This window comes from Heloderma suspectum, chromosome 7 (assembly GCF_057233095.1).
Source record: "Heloderma suspectum isolate Gila_16-S chromosome 7, 16-S_ref, whole genome shotgun sequence".
Taxonomy (NCBI): Eukaryota; Metazoa; Chordata; class Lepidosauria; order Squamata; family Helodermatidae; genus Heloderma; species Heloderma suspectum.
Window position 1 is genome coordinate 102,815,397 of NC_139464.1, and position 13,514 is coordinate 102,828,910.

Below are 13,514 nucleotides of genomic sequence, written 5' to 3' on the forward strand. Positions count from 1 at the left end.
AGCAGGCGCCATTTGCATCCCTGCCCTTGGCTGTGATAGGCTACGTAAATATTTATGTAGCCTATCACGGCCAAGGGCAGGGATGCAAATGGTGTCTGCTACGCTGGATGCCATTTGCATGGCAGCCGCTGGAAGTCCGGCTGCAGAGGGGCCTGGCCGGCGGGCTGGTCGGAGAGGATTCCGGGGGGAGGGACGGATCGCCCCCCCTCGGGGACCCCTTCAGCAGATGGGTAAGTAAGTTTCGTACACCCCTACCTAAGACCCACTATGGTATGGATCATTGTGCACAAAACCCTACATGTGGCTGGATGCAGGCACTTTAATCCTGCATGGCACCTTTCTGTGTACAGACGACTTGATCCACCAAGCAGATCTTTGCACAGAAGCCTGCTTCCACCCATGAACTGCTCTTGCTAGACTGAGGCAAGTGATTAGTAGCAGGCGTATTTCAGATTTGTCAAATTGTATTAAGAAATATGCTGCACCACCTGAAACCACTAAGCCTTACTTTTCTGAAACACAGTGGGTTGAATCCATTGTTAGTTCTACTTAGAGCAGACCTACTGAAATGAATGGGTCATTACTTTGGATACAACCCAATAGATCTGAACTGAACAGACGTCTGGAAATAGTTAGGTACTAGAAAGTTTTAATAAATGTTGTGCTTAGGCATGTTGTTCATACTCTATTAAAAATAAAAATCCTGGTATAAGAAATAAACCTGATACATTCTAATTAAATAATTGTATCTGGAATGTTAAGTCTAGACCTCTAACATAGTCTTCTTAAAATTAAGATATGCAAAATATAAACAAAAATCTGTTGCAAAATAGAAATATTTCATCTTTATTTTTTCATTATAAACATTCACAGATTCTAAAAATAAACCCCCAATTTTGTAGGACTTATTTCAAGAATTAATTTAATTGAGCTTTATTATAAATCATTCTTGGTACTGTGACTAAGGCAGGATTAGAGCATATAGCAACATCGAAAGGAAGACTTAAACCAGCATGTCCAGAGGAAAAGCAAAGGAACTGAAAAAGGTGGCAGTGGATTTTGTGCTCTTGTTAGTGAGCTGAAATATACTGCTTTCAGCTTCTAATAGGTGGAGAGTGGGGAAATGTCAGAGCTGGCTTAAAAAAACACCCTCCACAAAGAGATAGAAGTAAAAAGCTTCAGAAAAAGAATGGTGAATGTCATTTAAGAGAATGTCAAGGAACTAGAATGCTGGCTAATGTTTTTTCCGTTGATAAAGGCCTCAGCACAGTCTGAAAAATAAGAAGGTTCATATAAACTGAATCATTATTTGTGAAGCTCAACACATTGGTTTGTGACAAGGTTCTATCGGAGCAATCATCCTTTGATTAGATGAGTAATTACTGTTATCCTATAGTAGATAACTACAGCAGAAGAGTAAGAGTAGATCACCAATTAAGCATCTGTATTCCACTTGGCTGTAAGCAAACCCTGCAAAGTGCTGAGATAAATTTGAACTCCCCTCATATGTTTACCTTTAACACACAAGCTGAAGGCTTTTTCCTGGATTAAGGCTTTAGGCAGGAAAACCAGCGAAGGCATTTTTAAGGGCTGTCCCTATTAAAGGCAGCATATAGTTTGGCACATAGTTATCATTGGACTTGGTCATAAGAACAACAACATGCTTGGGAATCATACTTGTGTTTTATCTGAACTAAGAGAATGTTTAGGGCAAGGCAGAAACCAGATTCATCATAAAAGCAGCCAGGTTTGGTTTATTTACTTTTCTTGCCTTTGTTTTTAAAGGCAAGCACAGATTAATCCCATTTAAAGCAGCACTGTTTATTTGGTGGAATCACATACATACAATTTGAATGGAGGTTGGTGGAAAAGTCAAAATTCTCTGTGAAAGAAGGTAGCTAGCTTGAAAAGGTAAACCCCCCAGAGACATTTTATGTGCATTCCCATTTTTTAAAGCTTTATTTTCAGCAGTTCCCTGGGTGAATTCTCAAAAGGTTAAAAAGGCATATTTGGCTGTTAAGCAGAAAGAGCCAAGGGGAAAACAAGCCACTGAATGTGACTTTTGGGGCAGCTCTCATGACAAACCTCCCAAATGGCTTTCCAATTTTGAGGTTTACAATATTACAAGCAGCACTAAAAAAAAAGAGTAAGAACTCTTTCCAGGCTTCCACTGTAATGTACTATGGAGGCAGTCATACATCTCCACAGGAAGATGAATTTTGTCTAGATGTGGCAACAGTTTATGTTCCTCCCGCTTCAGTAGATATACATGTGCCCATCATATTACATGGGGAAATGCAGGCGTCTCATGTTCTGGATTAGAAACTGGGCATGCCAACCACCCATAACAAAGATAAAGAAAGGCTGAAAATGATGGAGTGTAACCCGGAAGGCTAAGGGCAGGGGCAGCATCTCGGAGGCGGAGAGGGGATGGCATGGTGTAAGGGGGGTATTTTGCCTGTGCTGTACGCGTTTTGCCCGTTTGAGTTTTTCGGTGTGATGTGGTGCATGTTAGCTGGCTTGTTTGCTTGCTTTGGTGAGGTATGTGTACCGCCTCTGCATGCGCGCGCGCGCGTGTGTGTTTCTTTGGGCATCACCAGTTTGCCTTCTGTGAAATGGTTATTTTGTTGTGCTTTGTGTGGGGAAATATGTGATTTGGCAATTGGGCTCAGACTCCACCTCTGTCTTGCACTCAGACTTCTTGGCAAAGTTACTTGTCTCTGAGCCTCATCAGCTTGCCTTCTGTGAAATGGGTACTGGAGCAGGTAACTGCGAGTTCAGAAGTGTGTGTGTTTTGGAGCTCAGACCACACTTCTGCCTTTTCTTGGGCACATTATTTTTCTTTTAGTCTCCCCTGTTTGCCTTTGGGAGATGGGTGCTTTGTGACTGGCCGTGGTCGTCATGGCAGCCATTTTGTGAATGGGCATGATCCCCATGGCAGTCTTTTTTGTGACTGCCCACAGCACTCTCAAAATTCAAAATGTGCCCACCAGCCCAAAAAGGTTGAGGACCCCTGCTATATATGAACTAGTATTTGGAGCTATGGCTTGTGAGCCAAAAAAAAAGGACTAGCAAATTTTCTATCTTAAATTTGTATTAACATCAATTACAAGTATTAACCCAATATAGTGAGGAAATATGAACTTTATTACATAAAAGGAACAGTTTGGGGAGGTATTTTAGTTTTTGAACAATGGATTGTATTACTCTTCCAAGTTAAAAGGAGCCATGGTTCTGACAAGGGACACTTCATTCGCCCTTTAAAATCATCTTTGCTGAAGAAAAGCGTATTTGTGGGTGGATGAAGTGTTACTTTTTCTACCACAAAGGAGGAATACACAAAGGTAGATTGCCTAAGTAGCAGGGCTGCTCAGTATTTAGAGGTAATTATAAAGTATACATGAGGTTCAATAGTTTTATCTCCTTACTCCTTTTTGATTCTAAAAGGCTGTTGAGCCAGACATTGTTCAAGGGAAGCAGAACTGGCAGTAGGAAAAGGAGAAAAATCACATACTCAGCACAATAAAAGGTTGCTGGGATGATTAAAAACTTTGATTTCTGCGGTTACCAAGACAACACCTAAAGCCATCTAACCTAGGCATTACGCAGTCACTTTTCCCATAGGCATGCAACTACAGATAATAAGTAATACTTAGGGCTTTAGTATTAAAAGTGCTTTGCACTCATTAGTGGTTTTCAAATGATAGCCTTTTTGTTTTACTTTTATATGATTAGCTGGACGTGGAGGTTCCACACAGCATTATCCAGCAATACCCTTCTCCATGAGCAAGATCCTTCTGTAATGTGACTCATAAGTAAGTCCCATTCACCAAAATATACTTCCGAAAGTTAATGAAATGATTCCTGTTTGCAGGTGCCCTTAGGCCAAAATGGAAATTACTTAAAATCCCAATCTAGCAGCTACATCTTTTTTTTTCATTTTTACTCTAGAGTAGGTTCAGGACCCTACCATGGGGAGTAAGGGGGACTTTTAAGATTTGGATCGGGGGCCTTGCACCTTCTCTACAGTAAAAATAGGGGGAGGTAGGTGTCTGTTTTGGCCCTTAGCTGGAGAATTAGTGATGAATATCTTAATGCTGAAGTGGCACTTTATGTTCCTGCAGGGAGGGGTGAAAGAAGACTTTAAGAAGCATTTTTCATGGAAAAATAGTGAAACAGTGCTATTTTACTATATAAAATGGCAAGTAAAATGTTGCAAATTAACACCTTCTATCTGCTTCACCCCCAACCCCATGGAAATGGAAACTGACACTGGAGCCAATTAAGAGAGACAATTCATCACCAATCCACCAGTCAGGATCAACAGGAAACCATATAACGGGTAGGAACTCTGAACAAGAAACCCTAAATACACAGGGCTCCTGAAAAGCCTCAATAATGTTCCTGTTGCATTTAATTGCACCAAAAAAGTCATTTAAAAACAAGTTTGAAAAGCACACAGAATAGCAATGTTGATCTGCAAAAATATTGAAGACAAAATGGCAAAAATTGCCTGGATTCTCCACAAACATAAATGAAGAAAGGATGGCAATTTGATACAAAAAGGGTAATGAGCTATTCTCTTGTTGTAATACTCACAAGAACTATGTACCTGAGACTACTACTAGTATCTCCATAGGGCAGGTAACTTGGGAGAGATTTGAAGCCAGGACATTTTGACTGATAGCTCTGTCTTAGTCATGATACTACACTTCACTTAAAGCCACTCCGTCTGTTCAGAGCAGAGCTACATGTTTCTAAATACTGCACGATACAGCCTTCATGGGACTGTAGCACTGAAGAATGCAATTGGAGGATCACATGATTGAGTGATCCTCAAAGCAAACGCGTCAAGCTATCCCTGGAAAGCTAGCACATGGAGGAGAAGACTAGTCTTCTCTGCATGCTTTGCAGAACTACGTAATTTTTTACTCAAACATTCAAAACGTTATCATCCCAGAAGGAACATATTCACAAGGTTTTGTGAAACATGTTATCCAGTCCTTAGTTCAATCATTAAGTACCGAATTTGTTGTTCAGTCGGTCAGTCGTGTCGGACTCTTCGTGACCCCATGGACCATAGTACACCAGGCCTTCCTGTCCTGCGCTTGCTCCCGGAGCGTGCTCAAGTCCATATTCATTACATCAGTGATGCTATCTAGCCATCTCATCCTCTGCCATCCCCTTCTCCTTTTGCCTTCAGTCTTTCCCAGCATCAGGGTCTTTTCCAGAGAGTTTTCTCTTCACATTACGTGGCCAAAATATTTGAGCTTCAGCTTCAGTATCTGTCCTTCCAATGAGCACTCAGGGTTGATTTCCTTTAGGATGGACTGATTTGACCTCCTTGCAGTTCAGGGGACTTGTAAGAGTCTTCTCCAGCACCACAGTTCAAAAGCATCAGTTCTTCAGCGCTCAGCCTTCCTTATAGTCCAGCTCTCACAGCCACATGTTACTACTGGTGGTCTGGTACCCCCATCTCTTTCAGAATTTGCCACAGTTTGTTGTGATCCACACAATTAAAGGCTTTAGCGTAGTCAATGAAGCAGAAATACACGTTTTTCTGGAATTCTCTTGCTTTCTCCATGATCCAGCGAAAGTTGGCGATTTGATCTCTAGTTCCTCTGCCTCTTCGAAACCCAGCTTGTACTTCCGGTAGTTCTCAGTTCGCATACTGCTGAAGCATAACTTGTAGGATTTTGAGCATAACCTTGCAGGCATGTGAAATGAGCGCAATTGTACGGTAGTTTGAACACTCTTTGGCGTTGCCCTTCTTTGGAATTGGAATGTAAACTGACCTTTTCCAGTCTTGTGGCCACTGTCTTGTGGCCACTGTTGAGTGTTCCAAATTTGTTGGCATATTGAGTGCAGCACTTTAACAGCATAATCTAAGTACCCAATAGGTAACCAGTAATCAATGGACAGAATTCAGAGAATTTTGGTCTTCAGCCTTTTCAGAACAGGAATCCTCCTTTAGTCCAAATGTGTAGTTGGGGTCCCACTTCTTAATCCCTAGCCCCCATACATTTGGAGGTCAGGAAGGCCTGGCGTGCCATGGTCCATGGGGTCACGAAGAGTCGGACATGACTGAATGACAACACAGTGCTGCTGTTGCAACCCAGCTTGGGTCAGGCTGCAACCAGGTGTGGGTCCCGACCCATCAGTTGAAGATCAATAATATGTATATAGTAGTGTGGAAGTGCAGGGTATGCTGGAGACATAAGGTAGCTTAATGCCTTTTCATCGGTGGGCTTCATGATGGGAACCTCCAGCTTTGGCAATTTTCACCACGTCAAAGCAAAACACAGAGAGATGGGTTGTGGTGGCATTGCTAACGTGACATGCTTCGTTCGGCTGGGGAGCACTTTCACGCAAGTGAGAATGCCACACAGGACTGCCTCCATGCAGTTGTGTTCCAAGGGGCCATCCACATCACTATACACAAACATCAGCCAAGCCTTGGGGAACACTAAAGCTCTCTTATCAGTTACATTTCTCAGGTTTCCTCAGGCAAAGGAATGGCAGTTAAACAGATTTAAGTTCATAAAGATAGGCATGCAGAAAGAAAGCAAAAAAAGAGGAAAGCTGCAAAGACCCACCTTCTCCATGCATACAAGATTAACTTGCTTTTTAGAATAATATCCAATAAATTACGATTCCAACAGCAGGCAGCAGATTTTTTTCCCCTCTCCCGCTTATTTTGTAAGAGGCTGAGCACTTTTGTATCAAATCTTGGTTGCCAGGTAACCATACTTTTATGATTCATCTGGTTTCTGACTAGCTGTTCTTTTTAGCATTTTTCAAGATGGACAACTACATGTGGTATTTCATGAATTGAATTTGTTACAGCAATTTTGAGGACCGCAGACACAGCAGCATCACACACAGTTGGAATGCTTATATCCTCACAGAATAACTCCCTGCCTCCTTTGCAAACTGTCACTTTGGCTAATTGAAAGAACAATGATGTTTTTTATTCTATTCTTTTCAAATGTCATGGTTTGGGATAGGAAAGTATTTTTATATAGATAGTAGAAAGGAAAGCCAAACCAGAAGCAGGGCAGTGAGGTCATCAAGAATGGCTCCTTCAACATCCTGCCCCCCCCCCCCAAGGCTTTTGAATGATTTAATATATCAGCAGCTGAAAATCATTCCACATCAGAAGCATCATTGTCAGAAAGATGATAATTACTTCCCTTCACCCGGATATATTCAATATACCTCCCATCATCAGAATCTGAAATGCCACATGTACACAGTGAGTTCTCAAACAAGCATTCAATTTCCTCAAGTTTTTTCCCTTTCGTCTCAGGAAGACAGCCGTAGAGGAAAATTAGTCCCATAAAAGCAAATCCTGCATACAGGAAGAACGCTCCTGCAATACAAAAAAAAGGTACACGTACACCATTAAAATAAGGTTCTTTCTTTGCCTTCTGGAACAAAATACAAAGTCATAGTCAAAGATCTATTGGATAAATATTTGAACGGCAGAAATGAAATGAAGGTTTCAGACATAAAACGATATTTTAATAAGCAGTGGAGGACCCCCACTAGCAAGTTAACACAGACCCAAAGACCATCAAAAGAAGCTTACTTTAAAGCAAGGCTACTGAGTGAAGAGGCTCAGTCTTGGAAAAGAATGCAAGTAACCATATACCAGAAAGCTAGTATTAGCTGTAAGGGGTAGACTGGAGGAACTCGTTCATGTGGGCTTTAACAAAAAGAGCCAAACTACCAACAAGTAGTTTAGCTGGTTGGAATAGTTCTTAGGCCTCTCAGTTTTACTGTATTTATGTTTAGGTTTTATACTGTTTTGTTGTGAATATCTGATTTTTGTGTACATAACCCTCTTTTGGATGAAGGTGCAGTCTATAAACCTTTAAAATAAATAAAATAAATTGAACTACAAACAATATGGCATGAAAGGCTGATTGGGCTTGCAGATTCCTGCCCTCAGGGGTGGGATCCCAAAAACAGGAGTCCATTCCCCCCCCCCCATGACCTTTCTGAAGGTTGAGCCCAGGCCTGGCCATCATAAAGAGCTAAAAGATACCAGAGTTAAAAACAATGTTATCGTAATACGGCAGCAAAACCATAAAAAAGGTAAAGGTGTCCCCAACCAGTCGTGTCCGACTCTAGGGTGTGGTGCTCATCTCCATTTCTAAGCCGAAGAGCCAGCGCTGTCTGAAGACGCTTCCATGTTCATGTGGCCGGCATGACTGAACACCGAGGTGCACAGAACGCCCTTACCTTTCCCGCCGAAGCGGTACCCATTTATCTACTTGCAATTTCTTGCTTTCGAACTGCTAGGGTGGCAGGAGCTGGGACTGAAGACGGGAGCTGACTCCGTCACGCAGCACTGGAGTCTCAAACTGCTGTCCTGCATACCTTCCGGTCTGCAGTTCAGCGTCTTAACCACTAAGCCACCGTGGCCCCAGTAGCAAAACCATACAGAGGATTAAAAAGCCTGTGAGAAAAAGGTCTTTGCAGGGTGCCAAAGGAACAACAAAGTAAGCGCCAGGCAGGCCTCTCTGGAGGTTCCATTATGGGTCGGGGGGGGGGTGGCGGCTGGGGGTTACTATTGAAAAGGCCCACTCTTTGGTGACTTCAGCATGCATGAATACTCAGAACAGGGCCTCTGCTGATGACCTCAGGACTTGAATAAAAATATATGGAAAGACTCTTCAGATAGCATTGCACCATGCATGAATGGTATTATAGATTAACACTAGCACTTTAAATCGGGCCTGGAAACATATTGGGAGCCAGTGAAGATGGTACAATACTGCTATCATATTATCGTAGCACCCAGTTCCCAATCAATACTCTTGCCGCTATATTTTGTGCTAACTAAAGTTTCTGGACCATCTTCAAAGGCAGGCTCACATATACCATATTGCAGTAATCTAAACGGGAGGTTATAAGGGAATTGATCAGTGAAGCCAGGCTATCTCTATCCAAGTAGGGTTGAAGTTGGTGTACCAGTGTAAGCTGGCAGGAAGTGCTTTGAGCTCTTGAGGACATTTCTGCCTCTAGACACAAAAATCTCCAAGCACCCACAAACTATGAACTTGGTCCTTCCAGAGGAGTGCAACCCCTTCCCAAACAGGTTGAACACCTCTCACCCAAACTGATAAATCAGCCACTATCAGTACCTCCATCTTGTCTAGAATGAGCTTCAGTTTATTGCCCTTCAGCCAGTCCACACAGTGATTAAGCACTTCCACTGCCCCACAGATCTGGTGGGTCAAGCAGAAATCCCCAAGCACCACCTTTGGGAAACGATCATCCAGGTATGAGTGGGACCACTGCAAAGCTGTACTGTTCACTCCCAGCTTAAACAGCCTCGAAGGAGGATGCCACTGTTGACTGTATCAAAAGGCACCAGACACAACGGTGGAGAAAAATTGCTTATTCACTTCCATCACCACCACAGAGTGGGCACAGTAATAAGCTCTTATTTGTGTTCGATTAGATTTGAGACTAGTTTTCCTTCACTTTCGCTCCAGCCTCCCAGCTTCCTTCCTTGGTCTCAGCTGAGATGTATACCAAGAAGCTGACCAGGCTCTATGGAGTGGGAGAGGATCCTCAAGAGTGATCATGTCTACTGCCTGGGGGAGGGGGGATCTCCACAACAACAGAAGGGGAAGTGAATGGAGGATTACCCAGATTTTTCAAGGAATTGGCTTTGGTCTATGCAGGGACCCACAAACGAGTGCACCGTACCTTTATAATTCGTTTGGCAGGAACATACTTCTGAGTGGGGTGGGGGATTGGAACTGAACATCATCAGACTGGCAGGGGCTGTGCCCAACCAATGAGAGAAGCTTCCCCCACCCCCATCCAGGCTCTACCCCCCTTTCTCCTTCCCCTGAAGCTCTCATTATGCGATGCTGCGAATGATCGAAGCTGCGCATTAATTACTTCCATACAGCAATAAACCAACCATCAAAGAAACGCAGCTTCAAAATAGTGCTTCATGGAGAAGTAGTAACAGCCTTTACGGGAGTCACTCCAGGCTGTCTTTACCTCTATAAGTGCTTGATTTACTGTGGCTCCAACCAGCCCTTTCTAACCCCCCATCTCCTTCCCGCTAAAGCGCTTGTTATGCAATGCTGTGAAGGATTGAAGCTGCGCATTAACTACTTCCATACAGTGATAAACCAAACATCAAAGAAATGCAGCTTCAATATTGCACTATTTAGATTGATGGGAATCTCAGTAACTTTGGGAGTGTGCATTTCGGGAACAAGCCTGATTGACCACAATGGGAGTTACTTCTGAGTAGAAATGCATAGATTTGTGCTGGGACACACCCCTTGACTGGGGGTCATGGTGAAAGACACACTTCTGGGCAGGACTAGCATACCCAAAGTAAATGCAGGGGTTGGGACACACAACAATAAAAGCATGGACAACCCAACTTAAAGAAAACAATCAGACTTAAAGTAGTCTCAGGAAAACCGTTTTTTCTGCGAAAAGCTCTGGGGTGGCTGTGTGATGGCCACGACTTCATGTGCCCCAAATGACCTCCAAACACACCCAGCTTACAGCAAATCGCCATGGAGACACCCCTCTGCAGCTCATCTCTGCATCCCATAGAGCACGGGTCCCCAACCCCCAGGCCACAGACCGGTACCGGTCCGTGGCCTGTTAGGAACCGGGCCATACAGCAGGTGAGCGTAGGGGTGTGCGAAACCCCCTTACCTTGGGTCTGTGGGGGTCCACGGGGGGGGGAGGGAGGTGATATGTACATACAGCCGCTGGTGGACTTCTGGCTGCTGGGACGCAAATGGCGTCCGCATATCTGTTCTTCAAGTAATAGGCTATGTAAATCTTTACGTAGCCTATTACTTGAAGAACAGGGACGCAAATGGCATCCACTATGCTGGACGCCATTTGCGTCCGCAGTCCAGGCACAGTGGGTGGACAGCAGCGGATGGACGCAGATCAGCCGCTGCCAGGTAGGTGCTGTCCTGGGGGGATTTTGGGGGGTGGCGGGGGGGTAGACCGTTCTGCCACGGGCTCCGGGAGGGTCGGATTCTAAAGAATCCAGCCTCATTAGAATCCGTGGCGGATTTCTCCGCCATCCCTATATTTTAGTCCGTGTGTGGCCCGCCCATTATTTTATTTACCACTTCATCCACGCCTCTTTCCCACACTGCGCACTTGTCTCATTCACAGTTTTGGTAAGCCCACAAGCTAGTTGCAGGAAAGCAAGCTCAGGGCTCCCACTGATTCTGCATTATGGTGAATTGTATATTTCATTATATATTACAATTTAATAATAATAGAAATAAAGTGCACAATAAATGTAATGCACTTGAATCATCCTGAAACCATCCCCCCCGGTCCGTGGAAAAATTGTCTTCCATGAAACCGGTCCCTGGTGCCAAAAAGGTTGGGGACCACTGCCACAGAGTGAGGGTTTCAACGGAAGTGCCAGCCATTCTAGCTGGAAAATCTCTCGGAGCCCTCTGAAATCAACTACAGTCCATTAGTCACTGGAGGTAGGCCATCCTAATAGGTCCGTCCTCACCCTTGCAAAGAGGAATAATTACTGCCAAGCTAACATCTGACCATGACATGGGAACAGATGTAAAATCTTGCATCCTCAGACCACCATCCTCCTGTTCGGACACATTGGTAGCCATGATGGCCTGAACTGCTGCAGATGTGGTGAGGTCCTCCAGAACCACCATTCGGGAAGTCCTCAACACCAAATCAGAGCTGATCTCTCTCAGTTCTGGCAGGGAGACTGCTGGGCAGTGAGGGGGTGGTGGTATATTACCAGAATCCCTAATCCATTTGTATCTTGCCCAACATACAAACACTCCAGATTGGCACTGAAATGGACAGGAAGCCTGTAGAGTGAGATGAAATTCCTACAGATAACAGCATCTGTCCCACCTTGACCCTCTAATCTATTTTGGGGATGAACTGAGTGCCAAAGCGAGCATATCTGGGACAGTGACTCCCACCCCAGCTCCCAAATTCATGTCTCAATTATACACACCAGGCCAGGCTCCTCATCCCCAATTAAATCATGGATGGATAAGAGAGTTCTTATTAACTGAACTGGCATTTAACAAGATCTAGCATCACCATAGCTCTTCGGAATCAGGGAGAAACTAGAAGAGTGAGTAGGCATAAAACCATCTCATAGGTCTTCGCCTCATCTGGCATATCAATACTGCATCACAATACTTTCATTTACCCATAACTACCCTTACAGAAGCTTCCTCAGCCCTTCCCAGGTGATCATCAAAAACACCTCCCAAGCACATGATCTAAAAGACCTACTGTACAATACAGATCAAAGTAGAAAGAATAAAAACAGCAGGTGCTGATCCTCACTGTGGCAACAAAAGGGAAGCGCAGGAGAGAGTAGTAAAAATCCTACCCTTGCTCACACTGCTGCTGCAGCTTCTCTGCACTACCACTGCTATTTTTAAAAGCACCACAGCCAGAAAGCCCCCTAACATCTTTTTTTATGTTTCAAGGGCCACCACACTCCCCAGAGGGACTGGAAGACTGCAAAGTCTTTCTCCCTCTTCTCAGGCCCTTGAACTATCTCCAGATTGGCTCCCTCAAATGGGTCATCCCCTTGGTGTCACCCCATTCGGGGATGACCCGACTGAAAGGTCCCCAAGTGATGGGTGTCCCTGCAACATGCTCATCTGACAGCAGCACATCAAAGCAGAACAATTTTTTAAAATGGAAAACCATCCACTATTTTGAAGTCTGACTATTTATTAACTACCAAAAGCACTAATATAGAAAACTACTTCTAGAAATGCTGTAGAGGAACAGAACTTCATAAATTGAAAGCCTTGAAAATATCATCTCTGACACTACCATGGTAAACTGTATACCTACTGTGATTACTGTGCTTGGCTATTTTTAAGTACGCTGGCTTCTAGAGGACTTTAAGGAGAGAAACTTTCCAGAAAAACCTTTGTAAATAAAAAGCTAACATTCCAATTATCTGAAAAGCTATTAATCTGGGTACCATTTAAGACCAAAAAACCCAATTTCTTACCATAGTACGTCAGATATTCAGCTGTGTGCAGAAACGTTAGTGACACAAGAACATTGAAAATCCAGTTTACACCAGAAGAACATGCATTTCCTGTACTCCTTGCCCAAAGGGGGTATATTTCAGAATTTACTGTCCAAGGCATTGGTCCCATTCCTTAAAAAAACAACAGATTAACTTTAATAGAACATTCACAATTACCACATGATCTTCAAAAATGGAAGGATGCAAAAAACAAAACAAGGGGGAACAGAAAGATGCGATGGACACCAATTTACTTCAACAGAAAGTCAACATAGGAGGCATAATGATGTTATCAGTGGATCTAAATCTTAGATCACAACAAAAAAAAAGGTTACACCAGACTTGCAATTCTCTGCTGAACTGCTAGAATGGAACAGATACCCCAGAAATCATTTCACAGATCTAACGAAGTGGCAAATCTGCAGTTACTGGAGACATTACATTATCAAACACT

General features: G+C 43.6%; 1 protein-coding gene across 1 annotated transcript in view; it reads right to left on the reverse strand.

Annotated features, from left to right (window-relative positions):
• Positions 1–6,798: 6,798 nt before the first annotated feature.
• SLC2A13 (solute carrier family 2 member 13) overlaps positions 6,799–13,514 on the reverse strand; it is a 189,998-nt gene continuing 183,282 nt past the window's right edge. The window contains exons 9-10 of the mRNA XM_084811010.1: positions 13,040–13,192; positions 6,799–7,372 (exon numbers count right to left, since the gene is read on the reverse strand). Of these exons, the coding sequence (XP_084667136.1) occupies positions 7,146–7,372; positions 13,040–13,192 (380 nt within the window). The 3' untranslated portion in view covers positions 6,799–7,145. The remainder of the gene's footprint in view (positions 7,373–13,039; positions 13,193–13,514) is intronic.